At 42.3% G+C, this 24218-nt stretch overlaps 1 protein-coding gene across 1 annotated transcript in view; it reads left to right on the forward strand.

The window, feature by feature from the left end:
* The window catches only part of LOC118369152 (phospholipid-transporting ATPase ABCA1-like), a 240971-nt gene that overhangs the window by 65199 nt on the left and 151554 nt on the right, over positions 1–24218 (forward strand). The window contains exons 13-17 of the mRNA XM_052497231.1: positions 1428–1633; positions 2131–2304; positions 14754–14976; positions 19082–19303; positions 24009–24213. Of these exons, the coding sequence (XP_052353191.1) occupies positions 1428–1633; positions 2131–2304; positions 14754–14976; positions 19082–19303; positions 24009–24213 (1030 nt within the window). The remainder of the gene's footprint in view (positions 1–1427; positions 1634–2130; positions 2305–14753; positions 14977–19081; positions 19304–24008; positions 24214–24218) is intronic.

The raw sequence follows: 24218 nt of genomic DNA on the forward strand, positions 1-24218 counted from the left end.
GTGCCAGCCAGCTACCAAATCTATGTCTCAGTATGCCTCAGCTATACTCCATAACATATCCCTTGGCAGCTCTGCATCATTTGTGACTCCGCTGTTGTCCAGTCTATTGTTTTCAGTGTCAGTACCAAAACAGATTGGTTCGACTGCACCATTCCTCAGGCATGTCTTATGTTGTGGTTTCTGTTCATCACTTATTTTTGGATCGTGTTATTGCAGAAAGGCTATTTTCACTTTTTATTTTATTATTGACTTTTAGTGAGGAGCATTAATGCAAATATGGTACATTTAAGCAATAAGGCCCGAGGGGGTGTGGTATATGGCCAATATACCACAGCTAAGGGCTGTTCATAAGCATGACTCAACGCTGAGTGCCTGGATACAGCTCTTTGCCATGGTATATTGGCCATATACTCTACCACAAACCCCAGAGGTGCCTTATTGCTATTATAAACTGGTTACCAACGTAGAGCAGTAAAAATAAATGTTTTGTCATACTCGTAGCATACGGTCTGATATACCACTGCTGTCAGCCAATAATCATTCAGTGCTCGACCATCCAGTTTCTAATCATGTGTACATGTCTATAATCTTACTGTCGGTACAGGAGAAAAAAGGTTGTGTATGATATTGCGGAAGACCTAACATGAGTTTGTATGCCCTATGCACTGAGGCACAAACTTGATTTGCATGCTCAACTCAGGTTTAAATCGAGTTACAAATTACGTAATTTCAAACATTGTGCACAACAATCTACCTAAGGTACTCTGATGTTTACTATTGTTGCTATGATACATAATGGGGAGTTGAGTGTTGATTGGAGGACATTTTAGATTAGATAGATAAGATTAGTTTATTAGTCACAGGCACAGGGTCGCAGATGTAATCGCAGGGCACGGTGAAGTACTTATGCTTCTAGCTCCAACAGTGCAGGTCAAATGTGGCCGGTGACACTTTGCTTCTTCAAAGCCCAATATCTTGGAAACTTGACTGCTGACATGACTGACATATTACTAAAAGTATATGATTCTACTCTTTCAACCATGCAAACAACTTTAATCGTGTATTTCATGGGCGGTACAGTTGGCCTTGAAGTGTCCATCTTTCAGAGTTGTTGGAAAGATGGGAGATGCAGCGAGTGGGTGTAATGGTTTTGGACATGTTCTTTCTGTGTAATATCTATGAAACACCCAGGGCTGGAATTGGTTGGGAACAGGTGGGAACTTTTAAAGGAATGGGGTTCCCAAAGTGACATTTTCCGGAAGATCTGTATCCTGAGATGAATGCATACCTAAAGCACTCTCTAGCGCTCTCTTTTCTCATCCCATATTAAAGTAACGATCTTGTTTAAGACCCCTAGCAGTTTGTAAAGAATTAAGTAAACTTATTTTCTCTCTTTCTTAGAGTTAACTTATCTTTCCATGTTACAGTGCCTGGACCTGGATAAGTTTGAGGCTGTTGACAGTGAGGGACATCTCGTGGCTAGAGCCTTGGAGCTTCTAGAAAACGATACGTACTGGGCTGGTATAGTTTTCGAAGACCTCGACCCTGCCGCCAGCCACCCCCCTCCTTACGTCAAGTACAAGATCCGCTTGGACATCGATGAGGGGGAGAGTACCAATAAGATTAAAGAAAGGTAGGCACAGTGCACAGACTCTCCGCTGTCAGCCTGTTCTGTTTTAGTGCCAAAGAGAGAACTTTGGGCGACAGGGCCCGTATTCGTAGTGTCTCAGAGGAGTGCTGATCCAGGATCAGGTCTCCCCGTCCATGTAATGTTATTCAAGATGACCTAAAAGGTGAAACATATCCTAGATCAGCACTCCTACTGAGACACTTTATGAATACAAGCCGTGATGTTGCTTCGCCTTTTTTTATTTATTTTTGCCAGACAATTGAAGTATTTAAAGCAAATAGAGATTTTCTTGCATATTTCTCTGCTATATCTCAGATGATTAACAGTAAGCATTCGGTGCCAATAAATTGATGATTCCATGTCACTCATGGGACAAATGTCATTACAAAAAATGTATATATTTTGGTGTAACATATAGCGGCTTCATCCATGATGTTTTCAGCCGCGGCTGTCTCCTTAAACACTGACAGTCATGTGATGTGTGTCCTTTCAACGTAAAGGGGCTGGTCTCCCGGGGCCCGTGACTCCTTCAACAACCTGCGCTATATATGGGGAGGCTTCGCCTATCTGCAGGACATGATGGACCACGGCATTATACGGGTGCACACGAACAAATCACAGCCGCTCGGCGTGTTTGCCCAGCAAATGCCGTATCCCTGCTACGTGGACGACGTGTGAGTGCAAAAGCTTTTATCTGTCTGCCCATGATTACAGAGGGAAGAAGGCATTAACACAATAAAAATCTACTCACTCTGGGACTTGCCACTCACCGCCATCACAGGCTTGAGTAATGGTAGTTACTAAGCCCTCACAAATGTCACTGTGGAAATGTTTTTTTCCCCCAAAGCTACAGAGTATCTCTTCTTTTGTCTTTCGTCGTTGGCTACTGCTGTCTGGTACAGCCACAACTTAGGAAAACATAGAGGAGAGAATTGTTAGTATTGCAATTCTAACATGAGCGTTTGAGGTCCTTCAGGAGTTTTCAATTATGAATTTTGGCTAAGCTGAGGAAAAACAAACTCGTGGCAAGACGGAGAGACAACAAGACAGAGAAGAAGATGTCTGAGCTATTGATTTACTCAAACCACATGCTACCCAGGTCTTGAACATTATATACCCGAGCCAGTTTTCCCAAAAGCATCTTAAGGCTAAGTTCCTCGTTAGACTCTTCATAAGAGCATCATTGAATCGAAGAGCTGTTTCCCAAAACCATTGTTACTAAAGTTGCAGTTGAAAAGGTTTGTTATTTAATGATTGCATCAGACCACTCGTGGAACAGGTTCTTTAATTGTGTCGAATTAGATGCTTCACAAGTCCTCAACTGGCAGCTTCATTAAATAGTACCCGCAAAACACCAGTCTCAACGTCAACAGTGAAGAGGCGACACCGGGATGCTGGCCTTCTACGTAGAGTTCCTCTGTCCAGAGTCTGTGTTCTTTTGTGGGTACTATTTAATGAAGCTGCCAGTTGAGGACTTGTGAGGTGTCTGTTTCTCAAACTAGACACACTAATGTTCTTGTCCTCTTGCTCTGTTGTGCACCAGCGACACCCACTCATCTTTTTATTCTGGTTAGAGCCAGTTTTCGCTGTTCTGTGAATGGAGTAGTACACAGCGTTGTACGAGAACTTCAATTTCTTGGCAATTTCTCGCATTCATCAGAACAAGAATAGACTGACGAGTTTCAAAAGAAAGATATTTTTTTCTGCCCACTTTGAGCCAGTAATCCAACCTACAAATGCTGATTTATTTATTTATTTTACCTTTATTTAACCAGACAAGTCAGTTAAGAACAAATTCTTATTTTCAATGACGCCCTAGGAACAGAGGGGTTAACTGCCTGTTCAGGGGCAGAACGACAGATTTGTACCTTGTCAGCTCGGGGGTTTGAACTTGCAACCTTCCGGTTACTAGTCCAACGCCCTAACCACTAGGCTACCCTGCCGTCCTGATGCTCCAAATACTCAACTAGTCTAAAGAAAGACAGTTGTATTGCTTCTTTAATCAGAACAACAGTTTTCAGCTGTGTTAACATAATTGCAAAAGGGTTTTCTAATGATCAATTAGCCTTTTAAAATGATAAACTTGGGTTAGCTAACACAACGTGCCATTGGAACACAGGGGGTGATAGTTGCTGATAATGGGCCTCTGTGCGCCTACGTATATATTCCATTTAAAAAATCAGCCGTTCCCAGCGACAATGGTCGTTTACAACATTAACAATGTCTACACTGTATTTCTGATCAAATTGTTGTTATTTTAATGGACAAAATAATTGCTTTTCTTTCAAGAACAAGGACATTTCTAAGTGACCCCAAACTTTTGAACGGAAGTGTACAAATTTCAATGTTATTGACATACTTTTCTTGGTCAGTCAATTGAGGGAAGACGTATGGTTAAAACACTCGTAAGCTTAAGTTCCACCGCTATCGGGAAACAGGGCCCTGAATGCTTGATGTACCTTTTAATTATTCAGGCTCCATTCTTATAGTCCCTCCCTTTCATTCAATGTCATTTTTACTCCTGGAGAAAGTACCCAATTCCCTTATGAAGCCACTGACAAAGTCCATGATATAGAGACTGATAGGGACCATTCTATTCTGTGTAAATCAGGCATTCATTAGTGTTACTGTTATGTAACAATACATACAGTGTCTGTATTTCGAGACAGAGAATGCACTACAGCGCTCAGTCTTAGGCAGCTACGGTTTCCTTAGAGGAAATTACTCCCATCTAAATGGATTGATCATGTATCTCAACGACATCATCGGGGGACAGATAATTGCAAAGGAGATCTAAGTCCACTTGTACAACAAAGTACACTGAGTGTACAAAACATTAAGAACACCTTCTTAATGTTGAGTTGCACCCCGCCCTTGTGCCTTCAGAACAGCCACAGTTCGTTGGGTCTTGGACTCTACAAGGTGTCTTAAGCGTTCCACAGGGATGCTGGCCCATGTTCACTCCAATGCCTCCCACAGTTGTGTCAAGTTGGCTGGATGTCCTTTGGATGTTGGACCATTCTTGACACACACGGGAAACTGTTGAACGTGAAAAGCCCAGCAGCGTTGCAGTTCTTGACACAAACCGGTGCTCCTGGCACCTACTACCATACGGTCAAAGGCACTAAAATCTTTTGTCTTGCCCATTCACCCACTGAATCACACACATACACAATCCATGCCTCAATTGTCTCAAGGCTTAAAAATCCTTCTTCATATACACTGATTGAAGAGGATTTAACAATTGACATCAATAAGGGGATCATAGCTTTTACCTGGTCAGTCTATGTCATGGAAGGAGTTCCTAATGTTTTGGACATTCAGTCCCAAGTGACACCCTATTCCCTAAATAGCACTAAATAGTGACTAGGGTGCAAAGCAGACGCAATGTTTCAGGACCCAGATATTTCCTGTATTAGAAATCACTCGACCTAAGACCAATGATTTAATTAACAAGTTGTTTACAGCACCAGAGCATATAGCCTAACATCTTTCTGGTAAGAAGAGGGGCGGGGGCGTATGCCTTATGGTTAACGAGACATGGTGTGATGAAAGAAACATACAGGAACTCAAAACCTTCTGTTCACCTGACAATCAAATGTCGACCACATTATCTACCAAGAGAATTCTCTTCGATTATAATCACAGCCGTATATATCCCCCCCAAGCAGACACATCGATGGCTCTGAACAAACTTTATTTGACTCTTTGCAAACTGGAATCCATTTATCCAGAGGCTGCATTCATTGTAGCTGGGGATTTTAACAAGGCTAATCTGTAAACAAGACTCCCTAAATTTCATCAGCATATCGATTGCGCAACCAGGAATCTGTAAACAAGACTCCCTAAATTTCATCAGCATATCGATTGCGCAACCAGGGGTGGAAAAACCTTGGATCATTGTTACTCTAACTTCCGCGACGCATATAAGGCCCTGCCCCGCCCTCCTTTCGGAAAAGCTGACCACGACTCCATTTTGTTGATCCCTGCCTACAGACAGAAACTAAAAAAAGAAGCTCCCATGCTGAGGTCTGTCCAACGCTGGTCCGACCAAGCTGATTCCACACTCCAAGACTGCTTCCATCATGTGGCAGGGTCTACAGTCAATCATGGACTACAAGAAGAAAACCAGCCCAGTCACGGACCAGGATGTCTTGCTCCCAGGCAGACTAAATAACTTTTTTGCCCGCTTTGAGGACAATACAGTGCCACTGACACGGCCTGCAACGAAAACATGCGGACTCTCCTTCACTGCAGCCGAGGTGAGTAAGACATTTAAACGTGTTAACCCTCTCAAAGCATGCGCAGACCAGCTGGCCGGTGTGTTTACGGACATATTCAATCAATCCCTATACCAGTCTGCTGTTCCCACATGCTTCAAGAGGGCCACCATTGTTCCTGTTCCCAAGAAAGCTAAGGTAACTGAGCTAAACGACTACCACCCCGTAGCACTCACTTCCGTCATCATGAAGTGCGTTGAGAGACTAGTCAAGGACCATATCACCTCCACCCTACCTGACACCCTAGACCCACTCCAATTTGCTTACCGCCCAAATAGGTCCACAGACGATGCAATCTCAACCACACTGCACACTGCCCTAACCCATCTGGACAAGAGGAATACCTATGTGAGAATGCTGTTCATCGACTACAGCTCGGCATTCAACACCATAGTACCCTCCAAGCTCGTCATCAAGCTCGAGACCCTGGGTCTTGACCCCGCCCTGTGCAACTGGGTACTGGACTTCCTGACGGGCCGCCCCCAGGTGGTGAGGGTAGGCAACAACATCTCCACCCCGCTGATCCTCAACACTGGGGCCCCACAAGGGTGCGTTCTGAGCCCTCTCCTGTACTCCCTGTTCACCCACGACTGCGTGGCCACGCACGCCTTCAACTCAATAATCAAGTTTGAGGACGACACAACAGTGGTAGGCTTGATTACCAACAACGACGAGACGGCCTACAGGGAGGAGGTGAGGGCCCTCGGAGTGTGGTGTCAGGAAAATAACCTCACACTCAACGTCAACAAAACTAAGGAGATGATTGTGGACTTCAGGAAACAGCAGAGGGAACACCCCCCTATCCACATCGATGGAACAGTAGTGGAGAGGGTAGCAAGTTTTAAGTTCTTCGGGATACACATCACAGACAAACTGAATTGGTCCACTCACACAGACAGTATCGTGAAGAAGGCGCAGCAGCGCCTCTTCAACCTCAGGAGGCTGAAGAAATTAGGCTTGTCACCAAAAGCACTCACAAACTTCTACAGATGCACAATCGAGAGCATCCTGGCGGGCTGTATCACCGCCTGGTACGGCAACTGCTCCGCCCACAACCATAAGGATCTCCAGAGGGTAGTGAGGTCTGCACAACGCATCACCGGGGGCAAACTACCTGCCCTCCAGGACACCTACACCACCCGATGTTACAGGAAGGCCATAAAGATCATCAAGGACAACAACCACCCGAGCCACTGCCTGTTCACCCCGCTATCATCCAGAAGGTGAGGTCAGTACAGGTGCATCAAAGCTGAGACCGAGAGACTGAAAAACAGCTTCTATCTCAAGGCCATCAGACTGTTAAACAGCCACCACTAACATTGTGTGGCTGCTGCCAACACACTGACACTGACACTGACCCAACTCCAGCCACTTTAATAATGGGAATTGATGGGAAATGATGTAAAATATATCACTAGCCACTTTAAACAATGCTAACTTACATAATGTTACATACCCTACATTATTCATCTCATATGCATACGTATATACTGTACTCTATATCATCTACTGCATCCTTATGTAATACATGTATCACTAGCCACTTTAACTATGCCACTTTTTTTACATACTCATCTCATATGTATATACTGTACTCGATACCATCTACTGTATCTTGCCTATGCTGCTCTGTACCATCACTCTTTATGTACATATTCTTTATCCCCTTACACTGTGTATAAGACAGTAGTTTTGGAATTGTTAGTTAGATTACTTGTTGGTTATTACTGCATTGTCAGAACTAGAAGCACAAGCATTTCGCTACACTCGCATTAACATCTGCTAACCATGTGTATGTGACAAATAAAATTGGATTTGATTTGATTTGATTTGAACTACCGTCATAGGAACATACCCTTCTTATGATACAGTAGTATGACCAGGGCTAGAGGGAGTGGAGACTAGAGTCATGTTACGAGGATGTTACGATTGTAGATCAGACCTGGGTTCAAATTGTATTTGCTTTCTGTCAGATTTTAGATCTGTCACAATTGATTGTGCGTGCTTGGAGCAATGGAACCAATATAATAGTCCCGTAAGTGCAAACTCTGTCCACGTGGTGTTCTTAGAACTAAAGAGAATTAATGTTGAACCTATGTATGTTTTTAGATGCAGTAGGCCTAGTGTTGCTGGTGGCATTGATTAGAGCACATATATTTCTAATACTTTATCTGTGCTTTATCAAGCTTGCCTGATTCAATGTAACCCCTGGAATAGTCCAAAGTGTGAATCCCACCCATCTGGCACTCCAGGTCGGCCCAATCAAGCTCAAAATGCTCATGCCAAATACTATTTGAACCCAGGTCTGATTAGAAATGTGTTATTTTTAATGATGGTAAGTTACTCCGTATGGTTGCCTTGGAAACATATGGTTAAAGACAACATCAGTGCTTGTCGGACAGAGAGCACATTGGCAGAGTCAGTAATGTCTTTATTGATTTGTCATCAACATCTGGACTAGCAATTGATTCTCCATGAAAAAACGTCTCTCTTTAGCTGGATAATCAGCTTGGTTGGTCGCACAAACCACATAACATTCTGTTGAATCTTCAAAAAGGACCTTGATTGGATATAGGGTCTACTAGGTTTATACAATGAACAAGGTATTACAACAACCGACATAGAAACATGATTAGCTGTTTGCAAAAAATCGAATATATCTGAATACTTGTAAATGAAGGTAAAAAAGAACGCGTAACAGCGTTATTACCTGTGGTGCCTTTATGACCGTCGTTACTTGCTGAATATCAAACTGATTGCGGTCCACCTAATACCTAGGATAGGGTAAGTAATCCTTTCATGCACTATTGTAAAGTGGCTGTTCCACTTGTCTGCAATATCAAACTGACTTAAATGTAATGTAAATGTCCACTTTTATGGTTTCTGAGTATTTGCTCGTTTCAACAAACGCATATATCACAGAGGTGGTTTGGTGAGCCACACTTGTGTGAGGAGTAATCTTGACCCAGACCTGAAGATCTAATACCTTGTTTTGTTTTTTAGCTCAGAGGGCTAACACAATCTCATAGCGAAGACCTGGGTTCAAATCCCAGTTGGTCACATAGACACTATGGTGACACACAACAGTAAACTCAGTTGGCTTTATCCCGTTTAACCTGTTGGTGAGCGGGTGAAAGATCATCTTGCACATCTATTGTGGTTTGCTGTAGGCCTACATTTTTAAGAATGGTCCCCTCACCCTCTCTCATGGCACAATGGAAACCATCAATTTTATGTTCGTTATTTGCCAGCAAATGTTGCAAACGAGCTCAAATGAGACAATCAAAGTGCTTATTTCCTAATGCTGCCCTCCTGCCTGGGTTCCCTCTCCGTGAAACAAAGGAATAATAACCATTGAAGATGAATGGGGGCTATAAAGTACCACAAAGCCCTTGGTCTCTCTGCCATTTACTCTTTCCCCTTGCCTAGACATTTGGGGGTTTCCCCTAAATTATTAACACTTGAAAACCGTTATTTAGTTCCTAAATAATTGAGAGTGGGACTGCAGAGAAAAGGAAGATGCAGGGAAGCGTGAGAGAAAAGACCTTTTGAGGTGATTATTGTGATCTCAAAATGTGTCACTGCCGCTGCAGCCAAAAGTGGGAGGAAGAGCATTGTGCATTCAGATGTTCCCATTTTTTAAACCGGCTGTAGCCATTTTTCAGTTTAGAAAAGACCAAAATGCCTAATCTGACTTTAAAATGCAATTTCAAAACCAGAGAATTCTCAGTACTTTTACGCAACTTATTATCAATTGAAAGGATGTGCACTTTAACTGTGCGAAGCAAATCAAATGTATGGATTACGGTCCTAAATTACATACACTTGACACAGTAATGTAGAGTGCTTTATTCAAGCTTTAGTCCATGTAATGCCCTTGTTTGAGTTGATAATAACACACTTTCACTTTACCTGCATATTTTAGATGCAGATAGCATCCCAAAGGTGATTTTATGAACAGTTCTTGCAATATTGATTTGATTTATCATGCATTGTTCCATTTTTTCATATTATAGAGGGTGAGCCTTGCACTTTCCTTTAAACATTGAGCTATGCATTTGTAACGGATGTGAAACGGCTAGCTTAGTTAGCGGTGCGTGCTAAATAGCGTTTCAATCGGTTACGTCTCTTGCTCTGAGACCTTGAAGTAGTAGTTCCCCTTGCAGAGGGCCGCGGCTTTTGTGGAGCGATGGGTAACGATGCTTCGTGGGTGTCAGTTGTTGATGTGTGCAGAGGGTCCCTGGTTCGCGCCCGGGTATGGGCGAGGGGACGGTCTACAGTTATACTGTTACATTGGTGCCGTGACCCGGATCACTGGTTGCTGCGGAAAAAGGAGGAAGGTCAAAAGGGGGGTGAGTGTAACGGATGTGAAACGGCTAGCTTAGTTAGCGGTGCACGCTAAATAGCGTTTCAATCGGTTACGTCACTTGCTCTGAGACCTTGAAGTAGTAGTTCCCCTTTGCAAGAGCTGCGGCTTTTGTGGAGTGATGGGTAACGATGCTTCGTGGGTGTCAGTTGTTGATGTGTGCAGAGGGTCCCTGGTTCGCGCCCGGGTATGGGCGAGGGGACGGTCTACAGTTATACTGTTACACATTTCAATCATTGCAGCTCTTTCTCAGGGATACTCTTAATCAGAAGAGTACATTCCGATTGGACACACATGGACACCTCCTTTCAACGTGGACAATTGAGTGATAGTTGATTGACACGTTGATCAATGAGATCAGATTATTTAACCAGTCAAGAACGTGAGATAGGTATCACCACACTAAAAGCACAACCAACACCATGAAATAATCCCGTGGTTAAAGTTTCACCCTCCAAAACAACCATTTACGTTAATGAATTTTTGCAAATCCAATGCATTTTACATTTAGATTCCACGTCACAAACTGCACATTGACGAATTATGCTGAAACGGTGTTGATTCAACAATTTTTTTCCCCCAGTGGGTTTTCTTTTCCTCCATTGCACCTCTAATATATTATTAGACAGGGGTTGACCTACAGTATTTACCCAGTGGCTCTCATGAAACAAAGACCCATAGAGATACCACTGTTTCCAGCAGGTTTACCCTCTCTCCTTCCTCAGTGTATTTCTCTCCCACTCCGGTACCTATTTACAGTACAAAGTCAACTGCTGCAGATCTGTTAGTTCTTCAACGAAAGAGCCGACCCTTTATTTATTTTTTTGCATTTTCAAACTGTATTTGTCACATTCCCACACCGGCCGTGCGATGAAGGCTGGGGATAAGAGTTCAGGCGAGATAAGACACGGCAAATGAGTCTCTGCTGCGCTCGAATCAGAGAATCAATTTTTTGTAACTCAATGCTGTTCCATATCAATAGTCGTTTAACAATGCCATCTTGATATTGTATCAGAACTTAATTACAATAACATGTACATAGAACTTGGATATTGCACGGGACAGGTTCCTATGAGGCTTTTGAAATTGTTTACGGCATAGGCATATGAATACTGTGACTCCACTATCCAGCGGTATTACTTTGCAAACGTGAAAAAGGATGTGTTATCAGCAAATACGAGAGACAAATACATCAACGATACAGCCCCTTTGTGCCTTTTTTGAACAACAATGAAGACACCAAATTGACTTTCAAACAGTAGATACTTTTGAGAATCACCACGTCTGCAAACATAAATGTTTGTAGCGGCAGCTAAAATGATCTCTGAAACATACCAACCAACTAACCCTTGGATGACCCCCCTTTCAGTGGCAAGAACATATTTCACTTAATTACACTTTTCTCTGCCCATATCACTTGATTTACCCCGAGTATCCCAACTCTCCTAAATTTAAGTCACGGCGGCGATGTAACTCGCGCCCTGTAACATGCACCCGGTAGAGGACTTATATTATTTAAGCATCCTCAAATCGATCAGCAATGTATTATTCAGGAGCATCTGGTGGCAAGGTTGTCAGTGTCAAACGTGGTGTGCATGACTGATCTACTCTATGGTGACAAGGAGTTAACGGTCGCAGGTTGGCAACAATTAAAGGGGCAATCTGGAATTTGGTACGTCAATGTTTGAATCCCAGATTGCCCCTTTTTAAAGAGATATTATAATATAATAAGGACTCTGTAATAATAGGATTACTATTCAATATGATGCAAATGTTAGCTGAAGCACTATCTTGTTTGTTTGTTTGTAAAAAAAAAAAATTCAAATAGGCACATTTTACATACAGAAAATGACATGATCTAATAAACAAAGAAAAATCTGAAAAAGTAGAAAAAGCGTGAATAAATAAACAAAACTAAGACACAAAGTGGTCTAATCAGGGATCAGATTACAAAAGTCATGATGAAGACAGGGCTTCTTTAGATTTAACTCATTTAAAAGATGTCTTGTACAACGTAACCTTGTTCAAAAAGATTACACACAGAGGGGTTGTTTTTCAGAAAGAACATTTGTGTATGAAATATTTTTCCATAATAATTCAACATTTCTGTCCTCCATTAGGAAACTAAATCTGACATTATTATATTAAAGTGGCTATAATAAGATCATTTTATGTAATCTAGTATTGAAATGCCTCCCAAAAGGGTTTAGAGAGTTGCCATGTAAAGAAAAGATGTGATTAAAGTCAAAAATAGATTTAAAACACAACCACTGCTTTAAGCACTTAAGCAGACCTGAGTTGACATTAGACATGTTATTTGAATTCCACACACACACATTCCAAGTTCAACTTTTTTGGCACTCCGATTCTGTTTCAGTTGCTCCTAGAAACGTGGTGGTGTTAACTTGAACCCTTCTTGTGGCTTACACTGCTTCCTGTGAAAGTGATACATCCCACGAGAGAACAGGAAGTGACCTCGAAGCCAGGTCGCTCCCATTCAAGCACTCGCATTACTGAATTTTCTCTGTCACAAGGGCTGTCTCTACATTGCGAAGTAGAGGACAAGGTACACCGTTATTCCCCTCTGACTCCCTAATTGGTACTACTGAGAGACAGCGTTTGGTTGATGTCTTTCAAAGCTAGGCAAAACTCCAAGTTCTCTCCACAAATGGTTAGAAAAGTATATTTTGTGGTGCTTGCATTCTGGCATATGGTAGTGAAGGGGGCAGGTGAGGCATTTATAAAAGGCACTTCTCTTATAAATGGACAATCCTAGTGGATCACGCCGTAATTTGCAATTAATATGATACATTGGCCCGTGATAATCATCTAAACTTTTATAGTGTTTTTAACATCTCTGGGTAGCCACTACCCATGTTTCTATGCTCACATATGCCTCTACTAACTCAGCTAGGTTTGGAGAAAATCTTTAGGTGCTGGAAAGAGGGGGGAAAAAACTGTCTGCTCCTGCTTCACTCGTGAAAATGGTCCTCATAGTCAGGGGCGAATGACCAATTAAGGGAAGTAGGCTTTTGTGCCGGCCCATTTTCAATTGGCCGAGTCTCAGAAGTCCCGTAACAAATCACTCGCCCAAAAGTTAGCCGAGAAATTAGCCCAGTGTAAATGCACCGGGAATGTACTTTTTTTTTGTAATCTTAATGTTTATTAGCTTGAAAGTGGGACACCGTTCTACCTATTACGGTATATAGAGTTCCTTTATCCTGCATGCCACACCGTGATAAACTGGTGCTTCGTTGGCATTCTAAGGATTGTATTTATGGTCGGTAAGCACAATTGATATGTGAAATCTTTACTTTGTCAAAGGCTCAATCCATTTGATATATCTTCTTCACTGTCTAATAGAGCAATGGCAGCACTTTATTATATTGGGGCCGTACAATATATTGACATGGCACTATGAAACGTGTTTGAGATTTATTGGGATGAATCTTATCCTGGGGGCAGAGCTGAGCGATTTCCACTAGATGGGCCAGATGCAAAGTCAAAATTGCCCATATATCGTAACAATCCAATGAAAACAAGAAATTAGCTTTTTGGTCTTTTAAGGTTAGGGTTAGGAGTGTGGTTAAGGTTAGGGTTAAGGTAAGGTTTAGGTTTAAAATCAGATTTTGAGACTTTGTGGCTGTGCCAGTGAGTGGCTATCCTGCCTCCAGTACATGAGTCATCCCAATAAATACCACCAACATGCTTTAATACTGTCTGATTCTATTGTAACATCATCAAATGATCCATCATGCTGAGTATGGCTGGTGGTTCTAGATGGTTAGATAAAGCTGATGCACAAGGTTTATGAAGGCTAGTGCAATGTAAAATCCCCTTATAATAGAGCTGAATCTATAAATGTATTGGACCCTTGATTAAAAACTCCCAGAGTGTGTCTATCTTAATGGATCATCCGTTGGGACGATGACATTTACTGCATCAACAGAACTTATTTTCTCTCTCGGTCTTCTAAGGGGCAAGGGTCCATTCACTGGATGAAAAATGAGGTGTTCAGACAAAGTGTTATCCTAAACTGTGTTGAATTTCTCAAAATGACTATAGGCCATTTTAACAATAGAACAATGGTTGCCAAGGCTCCCTGTTCAGTACATTATTATGCTTTGCTATGATAGTACGACAAGATTAAAACAACATGCGAAAGACTATATTAGTCCATTAAAGTAAGTGCTGATTCTGAACTCAAGATACACATTGATTTGAAGACGAGATTGATTTTGTTTTTGTTAGTTGTTCAACATGCCTCATTCAGCCCATCTCTGAAAACCTGGTTGCGAGAGCTCTGTCTTTACATAAGGAGTGGGATTTATACAACAGATGATCAATAAATAATGCATTAACTCGCATCTTGCTGCATTGCCTTCCCTTATCGAAACCTGGGCTTGTCGATATCAGCGGCTTAGCTGTTTCGTGACCTCTGTGATTGCCTCCCTTGCCTTCCCTTTGCACCCACCAGCTTCCTCGCGAGTATCGGAACCATGCTTCCCATGTACCTGGTGCTCGCCTTCATGTACACCGTCTGCATGACCATCAAGGGCCTCGTCCTGGAGAAGGAGCTCAGGCTCAAGGAGGTTCAGCGGGCCGTTGGAGTTCAGAACGGTGCCATTTGGTTTGCGTGGTTCACCGAGAACTTTGTCCTGCTCATGGTCCCATGCGCATTCATAAGTGTCATGGTTAAGGTCAGTACTGAGAATGATGACTACTTTCAAATAACAAAGCACAATATCACTTGGTTACTAAAATAAACTGATGTGGAGTAACAGATTCCACCGGTTGTTAGCGCTCATTGACTGTCCTTGAGCTTGTACAGCATAATGTTTCCTGATAGTCCTACCTAGTGTGCAAAGGAATACAGAAGAAGATTATCATGCAAGTTATATAAACTTTACCTAACGAGTCAATTAAACACATCCGCGTTGGTGTAAATGCATTATAGGCACAGTGCCGTTTGAAGTGCTATATTGTTTAAAGAGAAGTGAGGAGAAAACATTTTAATTTAAGAGAAGTATGTACATTAATCAGAGTAAGTGTCCATATTAGGACAGCGTGCAGGTGCACAACATTTTGTTATACAGGATCTAAAAGATATTTGATTTGTAAAGTGGTTGTGCCTTGTTCTTTGTTACTCTTGCTCCTGTTAATTCTGGGATAACTAATGCCAATCATTTTTAAAAATGTAAACAAATCAGGCATGACCTCTCTCAATTTCCATGCTAATTGATTGAGCTTGGTATTAAAATCGTCATTTCCCTACTTTAAAATCAGCCTTGTTGTAAATCATATGCCTGTATTTCCTGCGATTGCATCGCCTTCTTTGCACGCTGTTCAAGCATGTACTAAATGGTGTGTATCATCGATGTGACACAACTTCCCTCGTGACACTCCGAGTCATACTGGTGCGACTAGATGAAAGACAGTATTCCACCCATCGAAACAGTCGTTGGATAAAACATCTGTCATTGAGAATGGATCCATTAGGAGAAGCTATATACAACAACGAATAAGTCCATCCGTTATGCTGTGCACTTACAGAATCCAAGCAATTTTGGATGCGTACCGGAATATCACATTAGACATTATGGCCGACTCGATATGGCCTCTGAGTGACTCTAGATAATCATGTATGACAGTAGGAACACTGTGTTCAATGTTGTACAATGGTCCTGTATGCTGCCAAATACACACAGTATGTCCTCTTGATAACGTTGAAATGCTGCATCAAATCGGTGTTTACATACAACGTTCACCTAGTCATTACTGAACGGCGTCACTCTTAAAGCTGTGGATGGGAGACACATGAGCTGCTGCTCTGTAGCTTTAAATGTACATCACTCTTCTGTGTCATTGATCCCGCCGTGTGTAATTAAGTGGCCTATCTGTTAAATTGATCCCCTGTCCGTGGACTAATGTGCGTCTGAGCTAAATTATAGAACCATTATCACAATGAGGTGGCCATTTTGTTTGCTCATCACCACACAAACATGTTTGCATTGTTTGTATCTGCCTCTAAAAGGTACTGTGCTATTTTCAGCCTCCTAATTCATATGCCTGGTTAAATTAAAAAGAAAAGGATAGTATATCATGTAGATCAGCTAATACATTTTTTGCAGTTTAATTGGAAAATACTCCTGGTAAATAAAATTGATATTTGAACAGCTGGGCAATATGTAATTTCCTCATCACCCTAATGTGTTTGCCAGCCATCAGCAAGTTGTAAACAATAATAACAATAAATTGAGTTAGTTGGGTGCCTTGGAGGAATCACTGGGCATGATGTGTATTCAAATCATAGAGATCAGTTATTATTATGATGATATTTTCATGGCCATTTTGTATATCAGGGAATCCGAAGGAAATGATTTGACTGCTGTGTCTGGACTAGTCATGACTGCCACAAGTTTGGTCATCAACACCTGAATTTCCCCTCTTCTTTTCCAATTGCCATTCCACTCCAGGGGATGTCAAAATGCTAATTCCCCTCCTGTCTAGAGTTATTCATCTGAGTTTATTAATATTGTTGGCCCAAACACTGTGGCCTTTCTTTGCTTTACACACTCAAAGAAAAAAAACAAGATGAAAGCATTCGTTAGGTAAATCAACAGATTGATTTGGTTCTTCACAGACCATGTTCCCTAATGGAAATATGACTTTAGTGGTGATCAACATACCCCCTATATTCTACCTCTATATGACCTCATAATATACTTACTGCCCACTGGGCGAAAACTGGTTGAATTAACAATGGTTCCACTCAATTTCAAGCAAAAATTGTAATGTGATGACGTTGAATCATGGTGGAAAACTGACTGAATTTGAAAAAAGTCATCTTCGTAAGGGAATTTAGTATTTTTTCCCCCAACTTTTAACCTAAATACAATGACATGGTGAAATGTTTTGTTGAATATACATTGAATTCACGTTAGTTGACAACTCAACCGAAAGTAAATCAAAAATAGATGTTGTACTGATGTCTGTGTCCAGTGGGGGAAGGTTGTTTCAGCGTCTGTGGATAACATTCATACTTTCTTTGAGAGTCTGCCACATGCGCTTGTACACCTCAAAACTACTGTATGTTGACACAGAGCTTTACAGAAAATGAATGAGGTCAAAACATTGGAAATCCATATCTCAGGCCACTTGAACGCGATCACCACCAGTGAAGTCTATTTGCTCTAACGTCTATCAAGTTTATTGCTGGAAATCAAGTTGTAGTTACATAATACACACTGGGATTTTGCCGCGACAATAGCACAGAAGAAAATCTCAATCAGCATCCAGATGTGACTGGACCGTATACACCCTCTACCCGCTGTCCGACCCCTCCCACCCTTAGGTTCCTCCGCTCGCTGGCGCGCTCTCTGCCCCTATACATGACCCTGGCCTGGATCTACTCGGTGGCCATGATCGTGAAGGGCATCGTTATGGAGAAGGAGGCACGTTTGAAAGAGACGGTGAGGATGATGGGGCTGAGGAGCTCCACCTACTGGCTGAGCTGGGCCGTGTCCAGCGTGCTGCCGCTGGCTGTCAGTGCATTCCTCCTCACCCTCATCCTCAAGGTGATTCAACACTGATTCCACTCTGATTCAGGGAGACCTTTGACCACTTCTTGAAGGTCTATGGGCACCAACTCATTCTCATTTCAAGGATAAGATTACCAATGGCTGGACAAGAAGGAACTGATAAGCCATATTGTAATATTAGCATGAAGTAAACAATTAATAAACAATCATTAGAAGTGCTGTAATACCAAACAGCAGAATTAGGCAATGTTTCTTATCAATTTAGATGAGGCTGTTAGCTTGGCTACCACTGCTTGTAACAAACCAGTGGTTTATCAATACTCCTAATGACATTATTCAGTGGGTTTGGGTTTGTTCAATGGACATTGTAATGAAGTGTAATCAAAGAGTTAAGTTGCTCTAGTGGACAGACCTCCAAGACTGGGAAAGGGTCTCCTTTTAATGCAGCTAAGCAGAGTGACGCCACTATAGGGGTTATATTACAACTAACAATGGACTAACAATTAAAGGCTCACTCCTTTATTAGAAAAACAACAAAATGGCAGCAAGTGGATTGCTGTTGGGATGGAGCTGGGGAACCACTTTCAAATCCATAGAGGGAGTTATGGAGGCAAGTGACCGTCCATTAAGCCAACATGATATTGAATCATATTTTGACACTACGGTATGTTAGAAGTACAACAGGTGATACATTAGTGGTCTTCATAAGACACTATCAACACCTGGTGAGTCACTCTGCCTACTGCTTATCGAATCCTCAACAATGAGTCATTTTAATCAAAAGCTTCATTTTTGTTCTGCTTCGTGCTCTCTTCACAAATAATAACTTCATCGCCACAATCAGTGATGGTCACTCAAACATCCATTGGCAATCAATACTCCCAAAGTGCTAACTAGGGTAGTTTCGTGGCTACCAATGGCCCTGTTCGAAATATATCCTTCCTTTATACTTCCTTGAAGTAAACACAGATCAAAAATGTTTTGATTGATGAAAGTAAAACCCCGATAATGTAGGATTCTTTTTTACATTAGATATTTTTTTTTCTTCTAAATCACAGCTCTAAAATATGGTGAATTAGTTGTTTGGAATTGTAATGGTAATTGATCATCTACCTACAATAGCCTTGCTTTCACCTATCACTCATCACTTACAGATCTCTGATTATCTCATGAAATTGAGGAAGGAAGCATTTCGAACAGGGCCACAGTGCTGTCCCCTTGTCCCTTTTATTATCCCTTTCTTTCCAACCCTCTCCCGGTGCAGTATGGAAAGGTGCTGCAGTACAGCGACCCCTCAGTGATCTTCGTCTTCCTGCTGGTCTTCTGCGTGGCCACCATCATGGAGTGTTTCTTTATCAGCGTCTTCTTCTCCAAGGCCAACCTGGCGGCGGCATGCGGAGGCCTCATCTATTTCGTCCTCTACCTGCCGCACCTCCTCTGCTATGCCTGGAGGGACGTCATGGGGTTCCAGGTCAAAATCGCTGTGGTGAGTGGACCTATGGAACTACTATACCTTCCACCACAGGTCCATAATGGACAGCAGAGACGCAGTGGGTGTTTATTACGGTCTGGATTTGGAACTGTATTGAAGACTCAGTAAGTGATTCTGTTATGGTATTGAAGATAGATGAGGTTTGTACTTTGACCTAGAGAGTTGTGGGGTTCAGGCTTGGAAACATGCTGTGAATACCAGGCATAATCCCAGCTTTAATAGCAGACCTGATTCAATAAATGAACTGATCATCAAACCTGTGGTGAGTTGATCAATGCAGTTGTGTTGGAACAAAAGCCTGCACACCCTGTGGTTCTCCAAGACCAATGTGAATCTAAACAAGTATGAGATGTGGATTACTGAAATTAACACACTATCACACACACACACACACACACACACACACACACACACACACACACACACACACACACACACACACACACACACACACACACACACACACACACACACACACACACGGATGCTGGGACAATCCCCATGACCTGAACAATAGAACCTTTGCTCTGACACACAAGAATAATTTGAATTATAAACGAGTCACTTATGACATCCCCTATGTGCCCTGTAACCATTATTCTCTCAACCTTTTAACTCTTACCAGTGTATCGTCAGATCTATATGGCTACTTCAATAACCTTAACCTTAATAATAATGTTGTTGTATGTGTGGTTCCATTTGATCCAAATATTTATTGATCTCTCTCACCTTTTCACATTAGGTTCATGTGTTTTGGAATGTATCCCGTTGACCTTATCCCATAAACAAGATGCAATTTGCAATACTTCTGTCGGTTTTCTGTGATCTCTAAGTTGGAAACGTTGATTTCCTCTGACATCGTGAACTTCTGGTTTTCTAATATCGAGTCGTGTTTTTCATTTCCTATACGGGTGCAGTTAGAGCTTTTAAGGTTTACTTCAAATGGGGATATTACTTTTCCGACTCTGTACCTATGAGTGTACCTATGATGAAAATTACAGGCCTCTCTCATCTTTTTAAGTGGGAGAACTTGCACAATTGGTGGCTGACTAAATACTTTTTTGCCCCACTGTACATGCTCAACTTTGAATGTAGCGTTTCTGACTGACCTTTATGTTCTGTGTATTATCATTTGTCCTGGAGCCGTCCGTTCTGCAGACACACACGCAGCAATTCTTAATCTTCATTGCAGTAAGGCCTAGACACATCTTTCGAGTAGAACCATGTTTCCTTGTTTATCAAAATTGAAATATTAAGCTGCGGCCTGAACATATATCTTACTTTGGCACCTGATAATGCTTTGTGTGTTTTCTACACTACATGACCAAAAGTACGTGGACACCTGCTTGTCAAACATCCTCATTCCAAAATCATGGGCATTAATATGGAGTTGGTTCCCCCTTTGCTGTTATAACAGTCTCCACTCTTCTGGGAAGGCTTTCCACTAGATGTTGGAACATTTCTGCAGGGATCTGATGTTGGGCGATTAGGCCTGGCTCGCAGTCGGCGTTCCAATTCATCCCAAAGGCGTTCGATGGGGTTGAGGTCATGGCTCTGTGCACGCTTGTCAAGTTCTTCCACACTGGTCTCCACAAACCATTTCTGTATGGACCTCGTTTTGTGCATGGGGCATTGTCATGCTTAAACAGGAAAGAGCCTTCCCCAAACTGTTGCACAGAATCTTGGGGCAGGTAGCATTTTCCTGGCATCTGCCAAACCCAGATTAGTCTGTCAGACTGCCAGGTAGTGAAGTGGGATTCATCAATCCAGAGAATGCGTTTCAGCTGCTCCAGTGTCCAATGGCGGCGAGCTTTACACCACTCCAGCCAACGCTTGGCATTGCGCATGGTGATCTTCGGCTTGTGTGCGGCTGCTTGGCCATGGAAACCCGTTTCATGAAGCTCCCGATGAACAGTTTTTGTGCTTCCAGAAAACACAAGTGTCACAGCAATTTGGTATTTGGTAGTGAGTGTTGAAACCGAGGACAGACTATTTTTATGTGCTATGTGCTTCAGCCCTTGGCAGTCCCGTTCTGTGAGCTTGTGTGGCCTACCACTTCGCGGCTGAGCTGTTGTTGCTCCTATACGTTTCCCGTTCACAATAACAGCACTTACAGTTGACTGGTGCAGTTCTAAAAGGAAAGACATTTGACGAACTGACTTGTTGGAAAGGTGGCATCCTATGACAGTGCCACTTTGAAAGTCACTGAGCACTTCAGTAAGGCCATTCTACTGCCAATGTTTGTCTATGGAGATTGAATCGCTGTATGCTCGATTTTTATACACCTGTCAGCAACATGTTTGTCTGAATTATGCGAGTCCACTAATTTGAAGGGGTGTCCACATACTTTGGTATATATAGTGTATATTTTAATGCCGGTATGCATTACTTCCTTTAAACTCAGCATTCAAACAAGTAATGCCAACACAATGGAACAAATTGATCTCATCTGAGAGTAGTTTGTGTGCTAAGTAGTCAGGGTTTTTATTGTGTTCTTGTGAGGAAAAGTTGCCAGTTCTCCTTATGGCATCTCCACTTATCTGCCTAAGTGTGTTTCATATATATTGTATCATGAGGGGAGAAAGAACACTGCTTTACAGAACTATTTTATTCCGTGCACTCTTCCTCAGCCAAAGTGCTTTTGTGGAGTTGTGCCCTTGGCATTGAGATGTCCTTCCTCTGCTCCCCCTGCTTAGACAGAAGGCTACTCCTTTCATTTGCATGAACAGTGTTCCTCTGACCACGTTGACTTACAGTCCATCCCTATAGTTTATCTATTAGAGTGTATGGATGTTTTCCCTTCCCAACATAGAGGAAGGTACATTGTTCCCAGGCGCACACGCACGCGCACACGCACGCGCACAAGCACGCGCACAAGCACACACACACACACACAACACCCGCTCAGTATTGTGCGTGCGTATTGTCTTTGATATCATATCCATACCACTGCATTTGAATAATGAAAAATATTGTATATTTTAATGTGAGTGTTGTGACTCAAGGAATTTTCCTAAGCAAAGGTATTGTCTGCGTGTGTGATGTCACAGGGACAAGCAATAAGATTTGCACAAATACAAAATCCAATTATCTCTCCAGCATCCAGTTTTTTTTTTCTTCTTCTTCTTCTTCCTTTGATTCGCCTTCTCCACAAACAAATGAAGGATCCTCCTCCTCTCAGATGTAAATGCGTTGTTTGTCATCTGTGAGAGCTCTCTAACAGAGCTAGTAGCTTTTTCCATCTTTCCGCTGGCTGGGTGCTTGTTGTGGCCTCCGTATTGTCATGTTGACGTGTTTTCATAGCGGGTGGTCTGTTTGTGTCTGCTGCGTCTGCCCTTCTCAAAGTCAGACTGGCCGCACCGTCGCTCTGTCAGCCTGTCACTCAAAGGTCACGGAGGGGTCATTCACTGCCCTGCCGTCACCCATTGTCCGGTGGTTGGCTGCCCATTGTTTGGCAGGCGAACGTGTCCGACCTTGGGCTTAAGGGGACAGTTGAATTGATGCCAGGGGCTGTGCATGGAGAGACTGCGGATAGAGGTCAGATCAGACCTCGGGTGTCTGTGGTGTTGTAACTGCCCCGATTGTCAATGTCAGAATTTCATTCACTTGGAGACTTTGGCAGTTGACGATTTTAGACGGTTAAGATGCGACAGAAGAGGGCGAATATTGATGCTTTTTTTGTGCTGTTGTACATAATGTGTTGGTCTACAAGGCTTTATTAAAGAAAAATACCATTCAAAAACTATATTTTGGTATTTGTGACCAACCGCCTCGATTCAATCTTATGAAGCAACATTATTTTTTTTACATTGGAGAAAAGTAGAGATATGTGACATATGCCACGCTTCTTTAAACAGGTCACATTTGTTTCAGGAGTCCAAAATGGACTGTGCCACTTTGTGTTTTGAAAGTTCTATATCTTGAAAACTTGATTGCTGACATGCTAAATATTATATCAACAGTGGACTAATGGAGCAAATACCAAAATACAGTTTTTGAGTGATATTTTGTTGGTGTCATCTGGCTGGGCTTAAATGCTTGGGGTAAATTAAGCATGCCCAAACAGCTGGCAGGCAACATGGAGAAGAGAGTGATCGGCTGTACCAGAGGATGTGTCATGGGCAAAGCATCATTTGCCATTTCCCTAGCTTTCCTACGGTATGAAAGATGTAACACGTTTTTGTTGGACACACATGACTTGCCATCCACATTTGTTTCTTTGACCAGCTGGAACTTCTTGGGCTGCACGAAACCAGTCCCCAAACGCTGCTCTCCTGTCTGCTGATGTTCTTTTCTTCTTTGTACTTAAAGGAAATGATTTATCAATCATTTACATTTATTCGCTAGACTAGTGTGTCCACATACCAGGAGGGAGAAGTGGTAGAAAGCGTTTTGAAACATTTAAAAATTTGGTGGAATTTGCCCAATTAGAACATAGAATGATTGTTGTCTGTTGCAAAAAAATTGAACACGACTACAATTTCCCAAAGCTAGATCACGTACTGATCATAGACAAAGGCTAGAATGAAAATCAGCAAACACAATATAATTCAATGACAGTGTTGCATATCCTGTACAAGTTCATTGTTTTGCCTTGAACTTCCTGGCGTGCTCTGCCACACTGATGTTGAAGATGATATTGATGATCTGACGTCCAGTCTGAAATAACCAAACACATCTTAACTGCATCCATTTCCAGAGTTTGCTGTCGTGCGTGGCCTTCGGGTATGGCTGTGAGAACTTTGCCAAGTATGAGGAGCAGGGCATCGGTATTCAATGGAGTAACATCGCCCAAAATCCTGAAGACGGAGACCGGTATAGCTTCATCGTGTCCATCATCATGATGCTAGTCGACTCCCTCATCTACTGGCTGCTCACGTGGTACATCGAGAACGTCTTCCCAGGTAAC

This window comes from Oncorhynchus keta, chromosome 35 (assembly GCF_023373465.1).
Source record: "Oncorhynchus keta strain PuntledgeMale-10-30-2019 chromosome 35, Oket_V2, whole genome shotgun sequence".
Taxonomy (NCBI): domain Eukaryota; kingdom Metazoa; phylum Chordata; class Actinopteri; order Salmoniformes; family Salmonidae; genus Oncorhynchus; species Oncorhynchus keta.